This window comes from Chenopodium quinoa, unplaced genomic scaffold (assembly GCF_001683475.1).
Source record: "Chenopodium quinoa cultivar QQ74 unplaced genomic scaffold, ASM168347v1, whole genome shotgun sequence".
NCBI classification, from domain to species: domain Eukaryota; kingdom Viridiplantae; phylum Streptophyta; class Magnoliopsida; order Caryophyllales; family Amaranthaceae; genus Chenopodium; species Chenopodium quinoa.
In genome coordinates, this window is record NW_018744080.1 from 2,137,434 (window position 1) to 2,160,081 (window position 22,648).

Below are 22,648 nucleotides of genomic sequence, written 5' to 3' on the forward strand. Positions count from 1 at the left end.
AAGATGTCTATCTAAAAGACATAGTAGGACCACCACCTTCTGTGTCATACACCACAGATGACTTTTGGGCTGAAGAAGACTCATCGATAGATGTCCTCACAAGATCCGGGAGAATGCAACCTCCCGTTTCAACCCAACTTATGCCTACCACACAACAAGTTCCCATACCTATCATTGAAGACAATGATATTGTTAAGCAGTTTAAGAAGACAAAAGTTGAGATGAATGTATGGAAACTCTTGGCAACGTCTCGAGAACATAGGTTGGCTGTAATGAATGCCTTGGACAAAATTGGGATAGATTCTGACACTACCCCTGAGGGATTAGCCAAATTCCTCACAAGTGATCTTCCTAGTCCAATTAATTTGATCACCTTTTCTGACAAGGATTTACCCCCAGAAGGTGACAAACACTACAAGGCATTAAACCTCACAGTAGTTTGCAAGAGGATGAATGTTCCTATGACTCTTGTAGACAATGGATCGGCCATCAACGTCTGTCCACTTAGAACTGCGAGGATGCTAGGCATAAGGGACAAAGATTTAACTCCGTCTACACAAGGAATAAGGGCCTATGACAACACTCGTCGTCAAGCCCTTGGCAAAATTACCCTGAATGTAACGACGGGAGCAATAGAACATGCTACTACTTTCCAAGTAGTAGACATTAAAGCTTCATTCAGTTTGCTGTTGGGACGCTCTTGGCTTCATGACCTAAAGGTCGTCCCATCATCTCTCCACCAAAAAGTAAAAGCTGTAGTTGGGGGAATTCCTATCACCATCGATGCTTCGCCTATGAGGATCAAATCTATAGAGAATCTAATCATTAATGTGGAGTACGACGAGGATGATGAAGATCTATGGGGCTTTAACAAAGAAGTCTCCTTAATGAAGGAGGATGAAAGGACCCCTCTTTTCCATGACCCCCATTCCAACATGATCGTAAATGCCATGCTGAAGAAACAAGGACATTTTCCTGGGATGACCCTAGGAAAGAAGAAAGGAACGGCAAAACCGCTGGAGTCACCTGGCCTCCCTAAGTTAGACACTTTCGGACTTGGTTTCGAACCGACTCGGAAAGATCTCAAGCAAGCCCAGGAAAAATCAAAGGCACGTAGAGACGCTCGCACCCAAAAGAATGAAATCCCAATGGATCAGTACCCTCTTACACCTAATGGTCAGTTTATAAAAGAAGGAGAGGACTATCCATGCCATGAATTTCCCGAGCCATTTGTTGTAAATGGCATAAGACAACCGGGATTCGAGATTTTTTTGGATTGCTACTTCACTGATGAAATCCCAACTCCTGTCCACAAGGAGAAAGCACCCCCATGCTTTGACTTTAACGTCATGGGACTACTATTTAGGAGAGAAAAGAATGAGCCAACTTGTAAAGAGGATAACTCCTCACTCATTCAAACAGTCCTACAAAGCAAAAGCTTCGATTCCTCGAAGCTAATCACTCCAGATGAAGGATCACTACAAGGGTGGCGCAAGACTATCAAAGTGACTACTCCAAGTGGAAGGAAGATATCCATCACGACATGGCAAGGGCCAATGTTTAAAGAGTCGTCTGAGCCAGAGTCTGAGTTAGAGTCTTTCCCCCTAGAGGCTTCTAAGTCTTTAGTAGTAGCACCTTCCCCTCCTATTTCTTCTCCTAGAATAGTTAGTGATCCAGTCCATGAGGACATATCACTCTTTGATGTAATGATCTCAGAGTATAATAATATTTCTCCTTCTCCTTATTTCTCATGTTCTTCTCTAACCCAAGATGACGAGCATTGCTTAACTAACAATGAAAAAGACAAAGAAATTATTAAAGCAATGGAAACATTCGAAAAGAAAACACCGGTAATTGAAGAAACTGAAACGGTTGATATCTCAAATGATTCAGCCCATAAAAGAGAAGTTAAAATCGGATTAACACTGAATAAATAAGAAAAAACCGATTTAATTAACTTACTTAAAGAATTTATCGATGTATTTGCTTGGTCATACGAAGATATGCCAGGCATTAATAGAGAAATGGCTCAACACACTATACCACTAATTCCAGGAATGAAACCCGTAAAACAAAAGTTACGTCGAATGAAACCCGACGTAGCTCTTAAAATAAAAGAAGAAGTTCAAAAACAAATAACTGCAGGTTTCATCAAGGTATCCAAATACCCCGAATGGGTCGCCAACGTCATCCCAGTTTTGAAGAAATACGGAAGGGTAAGAATGTGTATCGACTATCGAGATCTAAATAAGGCAAGTCCAAAGGACGACTTCCCTTTGCCACACATCGATATTCTAGTAGATAACACGGAAAATCACGCGCTCCTCTCGTTCATGGATGGGTACGCAGGTTACAACCAGATTCTCATGGCAGAAGAAGATATGGAGAAAACAACTTTTATAACACCATGGGGCACTTACTGCTACACGGTAATGCCATTCAGGTTGAAAAACGCGGGTGCTACTTACCAACGTGCAGCGACTGCCTTACTCCATGACATGATGCATAAAGAAGTCGAGGTATATGTAGACGACATGATTTTAAAATCAAAAGACCGTCCAGGCCATCAAGTAGCCTTAAGGAAATTTTTCGAAAGGCTAAGAAAATACAATATGAGGTTGAATCCATCTAAGTGCGCTTTTGGAGTCACCTCAGGCATGCTTTTGGGTTACGTCATAAGCTCTAGAGGAATAGAGGTAGACCCTACCAAGATCAAAGCAATGATGTCAATGCCACCGCCCAAGACTGAGAAACAGATTCGAGGATTTATTGGCCGGTTGCAATACATAAGTAGGTTCATATCAAAATTGACGACAATATGTGAACCAATCTTCAAAAAGCTCAAGAAGAATGTACCAGTAATATGGGATGACGAGTGTCAAAAAGCCTTTGAAAAGATCAAAGCCTATCTCGCAAATCCTCCCGTGTTAGCACCAGCACTTCCCGGAATACGTCTTAAGGTTATATTTGACGGTTACCAATGAGACAATGGGAGCTATGCTAGCACAAGAAGTAGAAGGCAAATAGAATGCAATCTACTACCTAAGCAAGAAGATGCTCGAGTATGAAAGACGCTATACACCACTCAAGAAGTTGTGCCTCGCCTTGGTGTGGGCCACAACCAAGTTAAGACATTACATGCTAGTATATACCGTCTTCATAGTCTCCCGATTAGATCCACTCAAATATCTATTCGAGAAATCTACACTCAATGGACGCATATCAAGATGGATAGTCAATCTAGCCCAGTTTGATGTAAGGTTCATGCCACAAAAAGCTATCAAAGGATCCGTGGTGTCAGACTTTCTAGCAGATTTTCCAATAGAAGACTTGACCCCAATACAAGACAACAAATTTCCAAACGAAGACCTAATGGTTACTGAAGATGATACTTGGACCTTATACTTCGACGGAGCCTCAAACCAAAAGGGATGTGGCGTTGGAGTATTGCTAATATCACCTAAAGAAGAGCATGTCCCAATCTCCATAAAGCTTGATTTTGACGTTACCAACAATGCTGCTAAATATGAAGCATGCGTGGTAGGCCTTCCAACTTTGGCATTGGGAGTAAAAAATTTAAGGATATTCGGAGACTCTTCTTTGATCATCAATCAGATATCTAAAAGGTGGAAAGTAAGGAGCGAAATCCTAGCCCCTTACCAAACCTATCTGGAAACTCTTACCGATCAATTAGAGAAGGTAGAATACACATATCTACCTAGGGAAGAAAATCAATTTGTTGATGCCTTGGCAAGACTAGCCTCAATGGTTAGGATTCCCACGGAAATCGAGCAAATGCCTCTAACCATAGAAAAAAGGCACAAACCGGCATACATTCAGGCTATAGAAGACGACGAAGTAGTCCAAGATGAAGAAGAAGAGGAAGAAGAATCGTGGTACACGGATATACTCAATTATGTCACCAAAGGAGACTACCCTCCCCATGCTGACAAAAGAGCAAAACGAGCGTTAAGGCTTTTAGCTTCCCACTATGTACTCATAGACAACAAGCTACATAAAAGGGTACCTAAGGGTCGAGCTCTCTTATGCGTAGGAAAAAAGGATGCACAAAGAGAAATGAGGATAGTCCACAAAGGAATCTGTGGCACTCATATAAACGATAAAATGCTAGTCCAAAAAATAATGCGAGAAGGATATTATTGGACTACAATGAATAGGGATTGCCATCAGTATGTAAAAAGATGCCCTAAGTGCCAAATTTATGCTAATTTACAACATGTTCCTCCATCCTTGCTCTACACCTACACATTGCCATGGCCATTCTCTACATGGGGAATCGACATCATCGGCAAAATCACTCCCCCAGGAACAGGAGGCCACGAATATATCTTAGTAGCGATTGATTACTTCACAAAGTGGGTCGAAGCGCAATCATACGATAAACTCACTGCAAAACATGTAGAACTCTTTATCGAAAGAAATATTATTTGTCGATACGGAGTCCCACATGAAATGATAAGTGACAATGGAACTCACTTTCAAGCCGAATGTGAAGAATTGCTACAAAAATATGGCATTCAACATCATCATTCTTCCCCTTATAGGCCTCAAGCAAATGGAGCAGTCGAGGCAGCTAATAAAACCTAAAGAATATCATCGAGAAAATGACGAAAAATTATAAGGATTGGCCTGACAAACTTCACTTCGCATTATGGGGTTACCGCAGGTCAATTCGCACATCAACAGGAAATACGCCATTTTCCTTGTATACGAAATGGATGCCTTACAACCTGTCGAACTAGAAATACCATCTCTACGCATTGCGTTAGAGAGTAAACTCGATGAAGTCGAATGGACTAGGGCAAGATATGAAGAATTAATTCTACTCGATGAGAAACGACTAGAAGCTCTACATCACACTCAATGTTATCAAACTCGCATGGCTAGGCATTTTAATAAGAAGGTCAAGACAAGAAACATCAAAGTAGGAGACTTGGTGTTAAACGAATTAAGGAAAAATGTTTTAGATCCAAGGGAAAAATTTAGACCTAATTAGTCTGGACCCTACATTGTCAAAACAATCCTGTCAGGAGGTGCAGCAAAACTAACTGACATGGATGGCAATGAGTTCTCAAACATGAATATCTTGACCAACTTAAGAAATACTACCCATAATTACTTGAGTAGGATACTCAAGAGAGCTACGTTTGGCCTGATTCCTTAAGAAAGGATACGTAGGCAACCCTTTACGGGTGCGGCCACCTTATTTTTCGACCTTCTCGCGTCCCAGAGTTAATTAAAAATTCGATAGAAGATCGGCGAAATATCGGCGTCGCAGAGAAGAATCTGGCGCCAGCCAACAACCATCAGCGCCAGCCGATGGAATTGGCGCCTAGCGCCAGACTTCCCTAACAGGCGTCAATAGCAAATAAGCGGCGCCAATTTGCAGACAGATTCTGGGCAAATTTCGATGTTTTTTGGAAAATTTTCGAATTCTGTACTCGAAGAGTTTCTGGAAAATTAATTTTTTTTCGGTTTTCATTGCTTTAATAAAATAAATTTAAAGTAAATAATTTAATTAAAAGCTGAAATTTCATTAATAAAATAAAATTACATTATTGATGGAATTTTAATAAAGCTGAAATAAATTAACTTTAAATGAAAAATATAAACTAAGTCTAATAATTTGAAATTAAGCAATGCTCCTAATCTTTCTTTACTTTCCTAGCCCTTTTTCAATTTTTGTCTGCTTCCTCCTTGTCATCCATAACCTTAGCTAGTAGGCATCCTTTAGAGGACCTACATTCAATATTAGAGTAGATAGTCTCCCCTTCAGCTAGGACTCCATGCTTCTTTTCTACCCAAGCTTTTTTCTCTATGGTGTCAGCTTTCCTTTTCCTTTATCTTTTGTAGTACTTTTCTTCCTAGGCATTGCAGGTGTTTTGAATTCAACTCTTGCACCTAAACGTTCCTTGGCAGAAACCACCCTGTCACCTAAACGACTCTTCACATCAGTTTTACCCTGATCTTTCTTCAAATCCTTCGAAGGTTTCTTCAGCAACCACTTCTTTACATCATTGGGCAGAGAAGGAGGAACCTTTTGGGGTAATCACTTCCCATAAAGGTCTAGCACTCCAGTAAGCATCAAATCTGTCTACTTCCTGGGAAACAGGGTACTCATAGGGAGGACGAAGATCCCCGAAAGGTATATTCTGAAGCAAGCCGTATTGTCTTTTTACCCTACAGGGATAATAATAAGTCATACGAGACAAACTTGGAAGACGGCAGAAAGGTTGCTTGTTGACACCAACCATCCTTTCTATTTTCCACCATGGGACGACCCACTTGATAGCAAAATTGCGAGATTCGAAGACCTCTCTCCACCCATGGCGCCCAATTTTAGGGAAGCGTTTCTTCCTCCTCACGAAACAATTGGGAGTGTACTTCTCAATATTGTCCGGAGGGCTAATTAATTCTAGCCTTTCCATTAGCCGTATCTGTAAAAAATTGCAATGCAAATAAATTATTATTACAATACAAAAATATATTTTTTGATTTCTGTAATTAAAAATATTATTTTTCTACCAGTAATAAAATTGGAGAGCCGCGAAAAGGTGCTTTTGGGTTCCTTTTCAATTCATCAAGACTAATCATGGTCTCTCCAACTATCAATGACATTGGATTTCTCCCTGATTCAATTTGTTCTACTACGGTGGTTATAATTGATTGGCTTTCATTATTTTTACCACTACTAAGAAAAAATTGATTAAGCATGCAAAATAAGAAAGCCCTTCTTCTATATATATGAAAAGACTCAGAAAGAGGTTTATCAAAATAATGACGTGCAAATTCTTTCAGATTAACTATATTGCCATCTACTATTTTTGATAAATCCCTTTCTTTTAAATTGAAGAAGCGCTCAAAATCCTTATAATAATATGCATCTACTCTAGGGATTACTATAAGGTCTATTGCAGGGAAGCCTAAAATAGCACCAAATTCTTCTGGCAAAGGGCTAATCTCATCATACCCTATTCTAAAGCAATGAGTATCAACATTCCAATATTCTAGAGCGGTATGAATGAAATCTAAGTCAAGATCTACCCCTTTTATGCCATAAATTCCCCCAAGTGAAATAAATCTAATTCTTTTCTGTCTCTAGCATTAAGAGATCGACACCATTCATGGGTGTATTGAGTGAAAGTCTTGGTGACTAGAGACATTATATTATTTTTCTAAGGTCAAGAATTATTTTATTCGCTGGAATTATGAAAGATTCAGCTGAGGCAGGGGGCTATTTATGCACGATTTACGAGCAGTTTTAATCAGGATGAAATACGGAAACAGCGTCAATTGGCGCCAGACGCCAAGGCTTGGCGCCACACGCCAAGTGTAGCGCCTGCCGCTACACCCAATTGCGTGGCGCCAGCTGGCGCCAATTTGCCACGTCATCCGCGCTTTCTTAAACTGCGTTTTAACCTTAATCCGAGTCTGCTAATGACATTAGGGCGTCTTTTTTTCTTTTTTCTAAAACATCTTCTTTTTAATTAGTACTCCTTTCGTCCCAAATTACTCGCAACGTTTTGACTTTTTGCACTATTCACACATCTCACTTTGACCATCTTTTTTAGCTATTGTATAAAGGCCAATGTAATCATGAAATATGTTGTTGGCTTTATTTGAATGTATAGTTTCTAAATATAAATTCTTTATAGCTTATATAAGTATATAATAAAAGATATTAACGGACAAACATGTGCATCGACAAGTGTTTCCATTCAAAATGTTGCAAGTAAACTGGGACAGAGGGAGTATAACTATTATATTAATTATATTATTCTTTTTTGGATTTTTAGCTTAATTTCCAAGTTTTTATAAACCCAACATTTTATTTGCCTTTTCCTTTTTTCATTTTTTCTTTTTGGGGGAGAGAGTCGGATACCCTCCATCAATAATAAAAATGACGGAATTTTTGCGCAAAATTGTTTGTCACACTTCTATTGCACACACAAACATGCACATAATAATAGCAAACAAAATGAACTCATAATAGCATAAATATACAAAATATGTCTAAAAATGAGTTTTAACTAAAAGGCAAAGTTCTATACAAAGTCAAATAATAAAAAGCACAGGTACAAACCACCCCGCGCGAGAGCGAACAAAGAAATAAGTCAGTAAACATGTGGACAAAATTTGCAAATAAATAAGCTTACTCGAGTCTGGTGGCGAGGAATCGACCACTTTACAAAGCACGGCTGGAGAAATCATCTCCTCAATCGACCCGTATGCACGAACTCAGCAGCATCATCCTGATAAAGCAAAACCAAGTCTGTGAAGAATTACTTGGGGGCTACTTAAAGATAAGAGCCGAAAAGGCATACCGCTACATTCTCAGCTGGTACAGGAACTGGAGCTAACAACGGCAGTAGCTCCTCTGCACAGCATCAACCAGGGATCGTGCAAGATCACCAAGGGGGATTACTTCCCTCTGACATGCTCAAACAACTTTGCAGCACCTGGACACTCAGCCACTCGGTGAGGTTGTTCTACCCTGTTACAACATATTGTGGGTTCCTTGGTTCGCCAGTTTAGCCGCTCTAAGCAGTTTGACATGATTTTTAGTAATCGGCTTGATTACGTAAAGTGATCGACCTGATGAAAGATCGTCTCACTTAGCTTAAAGCGCCTAAGCATTGGCTCGTTGACAAAAGGCACCGACATACTAGTTCATTCACAAAAGGCACCGACATAGTGGTCTATCAGCAAAAGGCACCGACGTACAGGTTCAAAGTAACGGAAGCACCGACGTACAGGTTCAAAGCAACGGAAGCGCCGACGTACAGGCATAGCGGAAGCAAAGTTCAGGAGAACTTTTAAAGATCGACAAGTGGAGGTCTTCGGTAATTTCCTTTGAAAAATTATCACATCAAATGAGGATGACTTCAAGAGAGGATATCTTCGACGGCATTCCCTAGCTTGTAGAGAGTTGTCACAAACAACTGAAGGTAATTTCAGGCGAAGTTGTCTTCGATCGTATTCCCTTAGACGTGGAAAATGGTCATAATGCGGAAGGAGATTGTTTCAAGAGAAATAATCTTCGATAGTATTCCCTTAGACGTGGAATATTATCAATGCGGATGAGGATTGTTTCAAGAAAAGCAATCTTCGATGGTATTCCCTTGGACGTGGAATATTATCAAAGCGGAGGAGGATCGTTTCAGGCGAAGCAATCTTCTATATTGGAAGCAGTTACGGGCGTAACGGTTTTCAAGCGGGATGGCATTCTCTAGCTTGCAAGAGGTCATCAAAACAGAAGCGGCAGCAAATCGGTTACTTTTAGAGACGTGTGTTCGACGGTGCAAGATACGCGTTTCTTAACTCTTTTATCTGTTTAACTAACGCTAGTTTGCAGGTATCGGCATTACAAGAGTGGTTTAGGATCGCAGAACGTTCTGAATCATTCCCCGTCCCTATCGCTACTTTGACTTTTGTTTTCGAAACTTGCGTTTCTCCAAACTCAGTCAAAGTGGGGGCTTCTGTAGACACCCATTTGTATCTCCCCAAAACCAAACCCGTTGATGAGTACCTTTCGCGTCGAATCATAATCGAATGAAGCGAAAGTGTGGAAAGTTTAATGTTGCGGATAGTTTTAATTCTTTTCACTTCTCTCTGTTTTTGAAAACTTATTTTTAAGAAAACAGCCAATCCAGTTTGATTGGTCCATAGTGTAGTTGGATAGGGCTTGACAAGAGCTTTCCAACGATATATTATAAGCCCAATTCCGGTGAATTTTGAGGAAGTTATGGCCAATTTACTAAACTAGGCCCGGTTTGAGCCTTGTATACGGCCCAATGATCTAGGGGAGGGCCTAATATGATTTATCATTCTAATGCAATTAGGAATGGTTTTAGTCTTCTAGATTCTTCTAGAAGGTTCTTTTCATTCCTAATTCAATTAGCATTGATAAATTGACTTTTGTTGACTTTTCAGAGTTTTAATTAAGATCAAAAAGCATTTTCGAGGAAAAGATACGATTTTATCCTCCAGTACGGCAAACTTATCTGATTTGAGAAAGCGCGTCAAAAACAGGCTTGGCGCCTGGCGCCTAGCGCCAGTTAGCCAGGGTTGGCGCCAGCTGTGTTTTAGTTCCGCCAATGCTCTGTTTTGTAAATCTATCTTTTTGGCTGATTTCTCTATAAATAACGACGTAAAAACTCCATTTTCATTCACCTACAATCAGTTTTCAATTCTCTTTCATTCTCTTTAATCATTCGCTAATTCTCATCAAGATTTCCTTAATCCTTCATTCATCTCTTTCTCTCCATCTCTCTCTCTTCTAAAATTGCTTTTCACATACAAAATTCCGCATTCACAAGATCTAGATACACCTAGCCATATTCGAAGTTGCCTTCGCCCTAGACGTGAAAGGTTTAATTTCTGAGGGTTTAGTCCCAAATCTCTCTTTCAATTATTTAATTTAATTGTTTGTTTATTATTTTCCTTGAAGTTACTAACGTGTGTATTTTGTTATTAGAAAGAGGTACGAGGCATCAGAGTAAGTACTTTAATGATTTTTTTATTGATGTAGAAATCATGTTTAAATTGTTATTATGATATTCCTAGTATCATGTCTAGGGTAACTTTAATATTAAATATGATTGTTACGATACCTTTTATATTCTTCCTAATATTTATGATTGTTAGTATCATGTTAGGGTTAAAGATTTGATTTTTATTGCTTAGTGACATGTTAGGGTTTGTTATTAATCTTGTTAGTATCATGCCTAGGATCTTGCTATTATTATGCTTTAATATTAACATGAACATGATTATGATTATAATTGTTATAATTTATGATGATTATGAATATTATTATTTTGATGATGTTTATTTTATTTATGATGATTATGATTATTATTATTATGTTGCTTGATATTATTTATTGTTATTGCTTGATCACACCTTTTATGCGTGTCTAAAGGAAATTTGGTACTTGTAATCACGCTTAATAAGATAATTAATAATCTTGTTTAGGGGTTAATTTGATTATAATTTCAAGTAATCGCCAATAATAGTTTATTTGTGCATTAATATTCAACCAACATAGATAAACAGGTTTAGGGTTAATCCTATTGATTGCATGTTAATTAGAAAGCGCACATGAATACGATCAGAATAAAGTAGAGGCCTATTATTAGGGCAGGTTCAATCTCTTTTAGGTTGGATTTGTACCTTCATCCCCGAACCCTTATTTGGTTCTAGACTTTATGGAGTTGACGATCTCTTGGATCGTTAAGGGGTGTAACCTTCACCCTGTGAACGGTTTACAAGTTCCTAAAACTTGTTGGCGACTCTTTTGCTCTATCTTCTTCCCTTTTGGACGCCACCGTACTTTAGTGTATGATCACAGTGGGGTTCAAGCTAGGGGTTAACACTTGAAATTATTCCCTACAACTATTCACACACTTCCCTTTAATCGTATTTTGTGCTTTATATATAATGAAAAATATAGTCATGTGCGATCATGTTAGATTCATCACGATATATATTTTCAAAATATCAACTTTTCATTATTTTTTCTTATTGGTAATAAAAGATATGAATGGTTGTATATCTCTAATTGTAAATTTGTATTTAAAAAATAATTGGTATAAGTTGATTTTTTTCAGTATTCACTAACTATAGGTTTATTTTTTTATTTTTTTTTTGGAAGAAAACTTTAACTGTAGGTTTTTTTTTCGTATTGTATGAAAATCAATTAATTATTATCATGTATTTTTTTGGATAGGCGGAAATTAATACGAAGTTTCATAATAAAAGCTTTTTAATATTTTTTATTTATATTTAATTATTTATATTAGTGTTCAAACTCATCCATTGGAGTACATAAGGATAGTGATTGTGTGTGTCAATTCAAGCTTTATAATTGTGTAAGTTATTATAGTTAGAACAAATGGAGAACAACAAGTTAATATTTTAAATATACATATTAAGATGAATATAATAGGACATCAAATGAGTACAAAAGAATAATGGACGTAATCAAAGTAGAGATTAAGAATATATAATGCCAAAATGAAATATATTAAGAACATTATAAAACGGTGGTACTACAAATGACGAAAGTTTTAAATTACAATTATTACTGTATTGAATACAAAGTATTAAGATGAAGAAGGCACGTATTCGTCGAAAATTTCAAAGAGAGTATGATATGAAATTATACTCTCTATATCTGGAATCGGACCCGGAATCACAAATTTAATTACCCAAGGACGAGGTTTTGATTCCATAATTTCAACTTCCTCAATCTTAACTTCACTTGGTTGCTCATCTTTTGCTACGAACGTGGCTATCAATTTGATATTCTTCATTGCATTGCTTTTGGACCTCTTTCGCCTTGGTATCAATCCTTGAGGGAATAAGTCCTTAACATTTCTATCATTTTTTATCGGAGATCTTTTCGCAGGTCTTCCAGCTTTGCGAGTACTTCTGTACACCCAGGCCCGTAGAAGGCCATGTGCAAGGTGCCCCTTAGCACAGGGCCCCCAATTTAAAGGGCCCAATTTTTTTTTCCACTTATTATTTAAAAAAAAAATTTAATAAATGTTGTTTTTATTGCCAGAAGACAGCAAAGAGGAAGGAGAAGCAACATTCACGCATTCAAGCATTCAACTTTCCCAATTCCCATAATCCCATTCAATCAATTCAACCTTCCATATTAATTTCTCCATGTTTCCAAATTCCTCCCTAATTACATCAATCATGGAAAATTGTATTGCATATTTTCCCAGAATTTCAACGGAAAAAAAAATAAACTCAGTCAAGAAATCAATTGCAATCTTCCGAATTTCTTGTTATCAAATGGTAATTATTTTCTCATATATATGGGTTATCTTCCATTCAATCATCTTCATCTATCTATTCCCAATTGATACAATTATACTTTATACAAAATCAAAAACGAATTGAAGGGTTGAAGCAAATTTTTTTTCTTTTTGAGGGGAACGAATTGGAGCATTCGATTTCAGGTAAATTTTTTATCTTTGTTTTTAATTATTTCTGGGTTTGATAATTTCAATTGAAGCAATTTTTATTTCATTTTTTTTTTCGGCCCTGCTTTGAAGTTTGAATGCTTCGTGTCTGTGTCTTCTGGTAAATTTTTTATTTTTGTTTTTAATTAATTCTGGGTTTGATAATTTCAATTGATGAATTGAAGCAATTTTTATTTCATTTTTTTTTAATTTTTCGGCCCTGCTCGTGTAATCATGTTGCAACAGAGACATTAATTTTTTATTTTGGCTAATAATATCTGGAAAAGTGGAAATTCTAGACTATTGCACGCTATTAATCTAATTAGCTGTATCGTACAAATGTACAATTAATCTAACATCCTACAAATACATATTGTGGTTGTTTAGATGAATGGCATTCAAAACAGAACCAATGCACAGCTAATCAATCATAAAATAAATTCAATCAATAACTATATACGAATGAATTAATGAATTAAAATTATACAACCATCTGACATCAAAATTAAAGGAATGGATGCTCTAAGATTCGTAAACATATATAGCAGATTTGATTGATATACAGCAGATGGGAGACTAGTTTTGTATCTAACAATTTTATTTTTTGAAGGTCCAAATTGGTCGTATTCTTTTGAACAAAGATTGAGAATCAACATTATCGAGTAATTCGCCAATTCGTCCAATTGATTGAAATAAAGCTTCTGCTTCCAGGTTTTTTCAATCCATATATATGATACTGTAATTTTTTTTTTTTTTTTTTGAGATTTTAAGATTATGCCTCCTAGAAAGTATGAATCTGTGTCTCAAAAGCGTAACAAAAAGAGAAAATTAGAAGTGTTAATTAATTCTCAAAAAGGTTCTCTTGATAAATTCGTTATAAACGAACCTAAAGTTCCTCTTGTTGAGCCCGTTGATGATGTCCCTATTGAGAATAATAATGTTGATGTTGATGATATTAACAATGTTAATGTTGATCTTGTTAGTGATATGCCTATTGCAGAGAATGTTGATGATGTGGATAATATTTTTGATGATGTGCCTAGTGTTAATTGCAATGTTGACGATGTGCCTATTGAGAATGATAATAATGCTGAAAATATTGATGATATGCCTTCTGATAATGATAATGTTGATCACCATGAAACTAGTTATGTGCCTAATATATATGATCTTGGCTAATATATATGATCCTAGAGTTTGGGATGGTCTTAATTCTAAAATGATTGATTTATTAGTGGAAAATGGTCCTAAAAGAGATAATTCTATTGTGAAAGGTCCTAATGATAAATCTTCAAGACGATATACGGCTAACTTGTATACTAGAGTTTTATCAAACGGTGAGAAATGTGATAGGGATTGGCTTGTTTATTCCAAAGAGCTTGATAGAGTCTATTGTTTTTGCTGTAAAATATTTAAAAAAGGGATGGGAAGAGGACAATTGACAAATGAAGGATTTTCATATTGGGGGCATGTAGGCTTTAGACTTAAAGAGCATGAGACAAGCATATATCATGTTAAGAATATGACTACTTGGTATGAGTTGCGTCTTAGGTTTCAAAAGAATCAAACTATTGATAAGACGACTCAAATGCTAATTGAAAAACAAAAAGACCATTGGAAGAAAGTAATGCAAAGAATTATTTCAATTGTCAAATTTCTTGCCAAACATAATCTAGCCTTTCGTGTTCAAATGGGAAACTATACCAAAAAAGTAATGGTAATTTTTTGGGCTTGATTGAAATGTTGGCCGAGTTTGACCCAATCATTCAAGAACATGTCAACCGTATTACTAATAATGATATTCACTTTCATTATTTAGGTCATACAATTCAAAACAAATTAATACTTTTGCTTGGTTCTGCAATAAAAAATGAAATCATTAGAAAGATAAAGCAAGAAAAATATTTCTCGGTAATTCTTGATTGTACTCCCGATGTTAGCCATCAAGAGAAAATGACATTGATATTAAGATATGTGAATGTCTCTAATTGTAATGTTTGCATTGAGGAATCTTTCTTAGGATTTTTGAATGTAAATGGTACAACTGGCCAAGGGCTTTTTGATGTTTTACAAAATGAATTGAAAAATCTTAATCTTGATATAATGGATGTGCGAGGACAAGGCTATGATAATGGATCTAATATGAAAGGAAAACATCAAGGAGTTCAAAAGAAATTTTTGGATTTAAATTCTAATGCTTTTTATACTCCTTGTGGTTGTCATAGTTTAAACTTGACATTATGTGATATGGCTAACACATGTAGTAAAGCTAGAGACTTTTTTGGAGTCATCCAACGTATATATACAATTTTTACAGCTTCTACTAAGAGATGGCAAATCTTGAAAGACAATGTAAAAGGACTAACTGTTAAGTCTTTGTCATCTACTCGTTGGGAAAGTCGTGTTGAAAGTGTTAAGGCTATTAGATTTCAAATGTCAGATATACGAGAAGCTTTACTTCAAGTAGCCGATAGCAATGATAAGGATTACAATATAAAGAGTGAAGCTAAATCCTTAGCAAATAATGAGCTTGGTGATTTTGAGTTTTTAATTGCAATAGTAATTTGGTATGAAATATTATTTGCAATTAATTTAGTAAGCAAGCTATTACAATCAAAGGATATGCTTATTGATGTGGCTATTAAAAAAATAAGAGGGTTGATTTCTTTTTTCGAGGGGTATAGAGAAACTGGTTTTTATGATGCTTTGAGTAAGGCTAAGGACATTGCTATTGAAATGGATATTGATCCTATATTTCCCCAAAAGCGTGAAATTAAAAGAAAAAAACATTTTGATGAGAATCCAAGTACTTCATCAAATGCTCCTCTATCTCCAGAAGAATCATTTAGAGTTGATTACTTTCTTTATATTGTTCATCAAGCTATTAGTTCTCTTTATAAAAGATTTGAGCAATTTGAGGAATATGAAAATATTTTTGGTTTCTTATTCACTTCTCAAAGGATGAAGTCATTGGATGATTTAAGTTTGAAATCCTCTTGTTTGAATTTTGAAAATGCACTTATGTCTAATGAAAAATCAGATATTGATGGGAATGAATTATTTGTGGAGTTGAAGTTGCTTAAAGAAATTTTGCACATTGACAGAAAAGGACCTTTTGATATTTTGTTATTTTTGAATGATGTGGGTTGTTTTCCTAATGCTACTATTGCATATAGAATTTTGTTGACTATTCCTGTGACAGTTGCAACTGCAGAAATGAGTTTTTCAAAGTTAAAGCTATTGAAGTCATATATTCGTTCTACGATGCTACAAGAAAGACTTAATGGATTGGCGATGATAGCAATTGAGAATGATTTTCTAGAGAAAGTGGAATATGAAGACTTGATTGATGATTTTGCCTCAAAGAGCGTTAGAAGAATATCACTTTTCAAATAAATAGAAGCTAATATAGCTTAAGTTGATATGAGCCTTGAGTTGTATTTAGTTACTATTATCAACATGAATAAAATATCCGAATTTAATTTTGCGTAGTTGAATATATCATTGTTATATGAAAGCATTTTTATTTTGCAATGTATATATAGGAAAATTGTGCATTGCCAAAATTATAGATTAAAAAAAAGTATAATTTTAACATTATTAAGGGCCCCTTTTTCGATTTGAAACAGGGCCCCCAAAATCAATGCTACGGCGATAGTAATTTCAGCTTACATACCAAAAAAAAAAACACGTGAGTTGATTGACTCAAGAAGTCTCGGCCGCCACAAATCTAGATAATAATATTAAATAAAGATTTAGTAAACTTGAAATTAGATCACAATTAATAGTAATTTCAAAGAGAAAACGGCACGTGTGTAATATATTCAAGATAAGTCAGTACCAGCCACACGAGACTATATCTCTTTTACTTTTGTTGATGCAAATGAATTGGGAGATAAATGTAAAAAATATGATGAGAAATGTGGAGACTGAATAATTATATTGTATTATATAGAAATTAAATATACATGGTAATTAAAAAAAGAATCAAAATCAAGCAAGATAGTATGTGGTACCTTCTTTTTTATTAAATTCAAATCTGATAAGATAGATGTAAATTAGAGCATATTTTTGTGCGTTTGGACTGTTTATTCCTTACTCTAATATTATTTGCTAATTTTATAGCGAATTAGGCCCTGTTCTCTTCACCTTACAAAAATAAAATTAAGTAAAAATAATATTAAGTAAAAATAATTTCAGTTCAGTAAAAATAAGTTCAGTTCAGTAAAATTCAGTTTTTTTAAAGAATAATTATAATAGAAAATCAGTAAAAATAATTTCAGTTCAGTAAAATTAATTTAAGTTCAGTAAAAATAATTCCATTTCAGTAAAATTAAATTCAGTTCAGTAAAAATAAGTTCAGTTCAGTAAAAATAATTTCAGTTCAGCAAAATTAAGGTGAATCAAACAGGGTCTTACACAGGACCAAATCATTTTAGGAACAAAATCAAAGTAGATCAAACCCATAACACCAAACCAAACTTGAGAATTTATCTCCCAATTATTGAAAATCAAGACAAAATCCGACTTGATATTACACGCATCCAAATAATCAAGTATGAAAAGAGCGAAAAAAAAATCCCAATTCACGGTTTAGAATTTCTACATAAAATTAAGTCAAACATAAAAAAATGTACTTCCTCCGTTCTTTATTATTTGACCCGCTTTAACTTTTACACTATTCACTACTCCTCCTTTGACCGTCTTTTGTGAATAATATGTAAGGAAAAATATATTCATGTATAATGTTTTTGGATTCGTCTCAATAAGTACTATCATATTATATAATTTTTATAATTTTTACTTATGGAGAATTTAAGTTATTGTTCGTTAAAGTTTTGCATTGGCAAGCGTGATAAAAGAAACAGGTCAAGTAAAAAAGAACAGAGGAAGTATGATTTTTTTAAGACATTACATACATCCACAAATATATATTTGTAATCCTTAAATAGTTTCAAATTCTAAGTTTTTAGAGCACCAGTTAATTATTGGATTTATTGTATTTTACCTCACTCAAAACACCCTACTCGTATTTTAATTTAATCGTCTACATTTTCGTTTATTATAATTAAACACCCACATAAATGCAAAAGGTTAGATTTCACCACTTTTTTTTATCTCCCATTTTTTCTTAGATGATTTAAATTGTTTAAAAATTGATAGCTAATAGAATACAAGAGAAAGATGTATGTTTTTTAATTAAAAGAAAATCTTCTTTTGTAGGAGTGCTTTGTATACAACACTTATCTTTCCCGTCAAAAAAAAAAAAAAAAAAAAAAAAAAAAAAAAAAAAACATTTATCTTTAAAATGTTTACCCTTTAATTTGTATTATTAAAAATTCCAATCGGGTTGGATTTAATTATTCTTTTTTAAAAAGCACACACAATGCACAATCCAAAACCTTAAATTATAATCACAAATAATGTTGCTATAGAAGGACAATGGAAATAAATAATTAACACCATATAGACAACTATAAAAAACGAATAAAAGCAATAAAAAAAAATCTAAACATATAATATAAAAGCACATAATTTTGAAAGCATGATAAATTGTTATTTTATCTAATTATTTCCAGATCTAGATATATTGGGTGTTGCTTTTACCAATTGCCAAAACTCAAAAGTATATATTAAGACGAATTCAAATGATTCTAACTGAATAATTAATGTTATTTTATACAAGTATGTATAAAAATTAAAAAATTATGATCAAAAGTAAATTTGGGCATTGTCTAAACTAAACGTGAATGAGTAAAGAACTTTAAAAAAAATAATTAATAAATAAATAAATAAAGGAACGAAGGTACTAGCTAGTTAATTAACAAAACACCATATATAATTTTTTTTGAATAAATTAGATGACACTTATATTAAAATAATCTTCTTTGACTTTTCCTGGAACCTGTGAAATAAAGAATGAAACTATAGTCAGATAAACTTTGTTGTAAAGAGAGATACTTTTTAAAAAATATATATATGGAGTATATGTTTGACTATGATATGAGTTACACTTACAACATTAATTAGTAAACGGTATTAATTAATTAATCATTCTGCTATATTATTCCTTTACCTAGCTAGCTCTAATACAAAAATTTTTATATACATCCGATTTACACTAATATTAGTGTACATCGAGCAGTATAAGGGTAACTTTTAACTAATTTTAGGGTAATTTTTTGTCTTTTTTTGGGTAACTTTAAACATAATACAATTTTTATATAAATCAACAACAAGAAAAGTTTTATAAAGGTAATTTAATTACATTCAATCACTAATAATTGCTTTTTAGTCATTTAATATGTGATTCTTTACTAATAAAGAGTAGATAATTTTTATTTGAATTGAGTTACTTTAACGCATATTGGGGTAACTTTTATTCATTTTAGGGGTAATTTTTATTCACTTAGGTTATCTTTATAATGGATGTACAATAATTATTGTACGCCCGATTTTTTTAAAAGTTTGTGGCTCTAATATTACTGAAGATGTAAATAATTTACTTTGGACTCAATAAATTGGATTTGTAATATTTGCTACTACATTTTTCTCATTTGTCTACAATAATTACTTGCACCACTTTTTATTTTGACATGAAATCAATTCAATTTTTTCTGTTGATTCTCTCCTATATTAATTACTTTGCGTTAATTATTGACTCCACTTGCACTGAGGCCTCATTCTCTTAACCTTAATTTTGTTTTCTAAACTAATTATTTTTACTAAATTGAAATTATTTTTGTTAAACTTGAATTATTTTACTAAAACCTATTCTATTATCCATATTTTTTATAGTTATGATTTTACTAATTAAAAGTTATTTGTACTGAACTGGAATTACTTTTACCAAAATAAAGTTACTTTTATTAACATTATTAATACTGGATTATTCTAAAAGTAAAAAGAACGTGGCCTAAGTATTTATTAAATATTTCTAGGAAGAAATTAATAAAATATTAATGAAATAGCCTATCAACGCCACTTTGGGCTCAATAATTTGAGGCAATAAAGCGTTGTCTCAAACGCTATGTGGCATGTATCTGCAAATAAGATATGACTCGACAATTACTTGGTGTAGCAAATCAAGACTTTGATTAAAAATTAGGAAATAATCTTCAATGTATTAATAGCAAATATTTTACTCGTATATCCTTGTCTTGTATATATATAATTCATGGAGTAATTAGTTTTATCCAATATATTTAATGTAATTAAATAGTCCATAAAAGTCATATTAGCTAACGATAATTTTTTGATGATTTTGACCTTGTTTTTTTATTTTTGGAAAAAGATATATGCATGCCTAAGAAGCTAAAAATGAAAAGAAAAGTCAATAAATTAACATTTATTACACCAATTTTTCGTGAATTGTCGATAAATTATCAACTTAATACTCCGTACTAAAAAAAAAATGCTATATTAAATGCTTATATGCAGCCCTAAGAGATAGGGCTGCATATAGCATTACCCTTTTATTTTATATGGAATTGAATTGAACTGAATTTAATAATAATAGTAATAATAATAATTATTATTAGGAGTATAACTTAATTTTTTAAAAAAACATTATAATAATTAATGATAGGTTATGTGATCCACCATATCCCAATTACTACATCCGTTAACTATTATTTGCAACAAAGGAATACTTTATATCTCACAAATAATACCCCTTTATTGCAAATAATAGTTAATAGAGGTAGTAGCTCCGAAGGTAGATAAAGTTAGAAAGAGTGAGTAAAAATGTGTAAAGATTGTAGCCCTGTAGGATTAAATGGGTGAGGTAATAATATAAACGAGGCTTAGCATAAAATAGAGTAGAAATGTTTATCAATTCAACATAAAATAAAAGACAATTGAACCTATCTCTACCAGTATTTCACCTTTTAAGTATACTCTAATTGTGTATTTCGTATTTGTGAAAATTACTCCATCATCGCTCCATAAAATATTAAAATTGGTATATTATTTCACCTTTTAAGTATACTCTAATTGTGCTAACTTTAACTGTAAATATATATATATATATATATATATATATATATATATATATATATATATATATATATATATATATATATATATATATATATATATATATATATATATATATATATATATATAAGGGAGGGATCCGGTGAGAATAGGTCCATATGTGAGAATTTATATTTATATGAGAACTGATTTAAAATTTAGAACATGTGGGTAAAAATTTAGAACATACGAGTTAAAATTTAGAACATGTGACTCAAATTAAAATTTTGAACATATGAGTAATAATTTAGAACATTTGTGTGAGTAATATGTTAGAACATCTGATTTAAGAATTAGAACAAGTGATTAAAAATTTATAAAATATGCTTTATGAAATTTTATACATATGAGTAACATTTAGAATACTTGATTTAAGATTATGAACATGTGAATAAAAATTTAGAACAAACTGATATTGAATATAGAAAGTGTGAGTAAAGAATTTAGAACATACGAGTAAAAAAAATAGAACATACGCTTTAAAATCTGGAACATATAATTAAAAATCTTAGAACACACATTTTAAAATTTAGAACATAAAAGTTAAAAGTTTGGAACAAGTTATTTAAAATTTATGACATCAAGCTTAACTAATTAATGGTTTAGAACATGTGAGTAATAAATTAGAACATTTGATTTAATTTAGAACACCTAAAAAAAAAGTTTAGAATATCAGATTTAAAATTTAGAACATACGAGTAAAAATTTAGAACATAAAGAGTGTTCTCACATAAGAAAAATTCTCATATAAGAAAAATTCTCACGAGAGTCTTCCCCTATATATATATATATATATATATATATATATATATATATATATATATATTTGGATTGGTGGCATTAATATTAAGTTTCATGATGATAATAGCTTTGTAATAATTATTTATTCTAAATTAATTATATTAGTGTACTGTAGTGGTCAAGTTCATCCATATAGATGTGTACCAAATTTGATTGTGGCCATTAATATAAAACTAAAGGGAATACAACAAGTTGATATTTCAAAACATCAAGAATAAGTACATTTCCCTTACAAAAGGATAATGAACATAATCAAAGTAGAAATTAAGAATATGTAATGTCAAAACAAAATATATTAAAAATAATTATAAAATGGTGGTACTACAAATCACGAAAGGTCTAAATGACAATTATTGATGTATCGAATACAAAGCATTAAGATGAAGAAGCTAAGGCATGTCTTCCAAAAAAAATTCAAAGGAAGTACGATCCATAGTTGTACTCTCTACGTTCGGAATCGGACCCGGAATCGTTAATTGAGTTACCCAGGGACGAGGATTTGGTTCCCCAGTCACAACTTCCTCAGTCACAACTTCACTTGGAATCTCATCATTTGCTGCGTACATTGCAATCAATTTGGTATTCTTAACCATGTTAATTTTGGACCTCTTTCTCCTTGGCACTTGAGGGAACAAATCATTGACATTTCCACCATTTTTGTCAGCAGATCTTGTCACAGGTCTTCCAGCATTGCGAGTACTTTTGTATTCCATGATGCTACACAAAACAAAAAGAAAGAAAAAAAATAAAAAATCACGTTAGTTAGTTGATTGATTCAAGAAGTACCCGCCGCCACAGATATAATAAAATTA

The 22,648-nt window shown here is 33.3% G+C and overlaps 1 protein-coding gene across 1 annotated transcript; it reads left to right on the forward strand.

The window, feature by feature from the left end:
• The first annotated feature begins 14,530 nt into the window (after nt 1–14,530).
• LOC110691455 (zinc finger MYM-type protein 1-like) lies at nt 14,531–16,497 on the forward strand. Its single transcript, XM_021868394.1, has one exon. It carries the CDS (start codon nt 14,739–14,741, stop codon nt 16,392–16,394), a length of 1,656 nt encoding a protein of 551 aa, XP_021724086.1. The 5' UTR covers nt 14,531–14,738; the 3' UTR covers nt 16,395–16,497.
• The last annotated feature ends 6,151 nt before the right edge of the window (nt 16,498–22,648 follow it).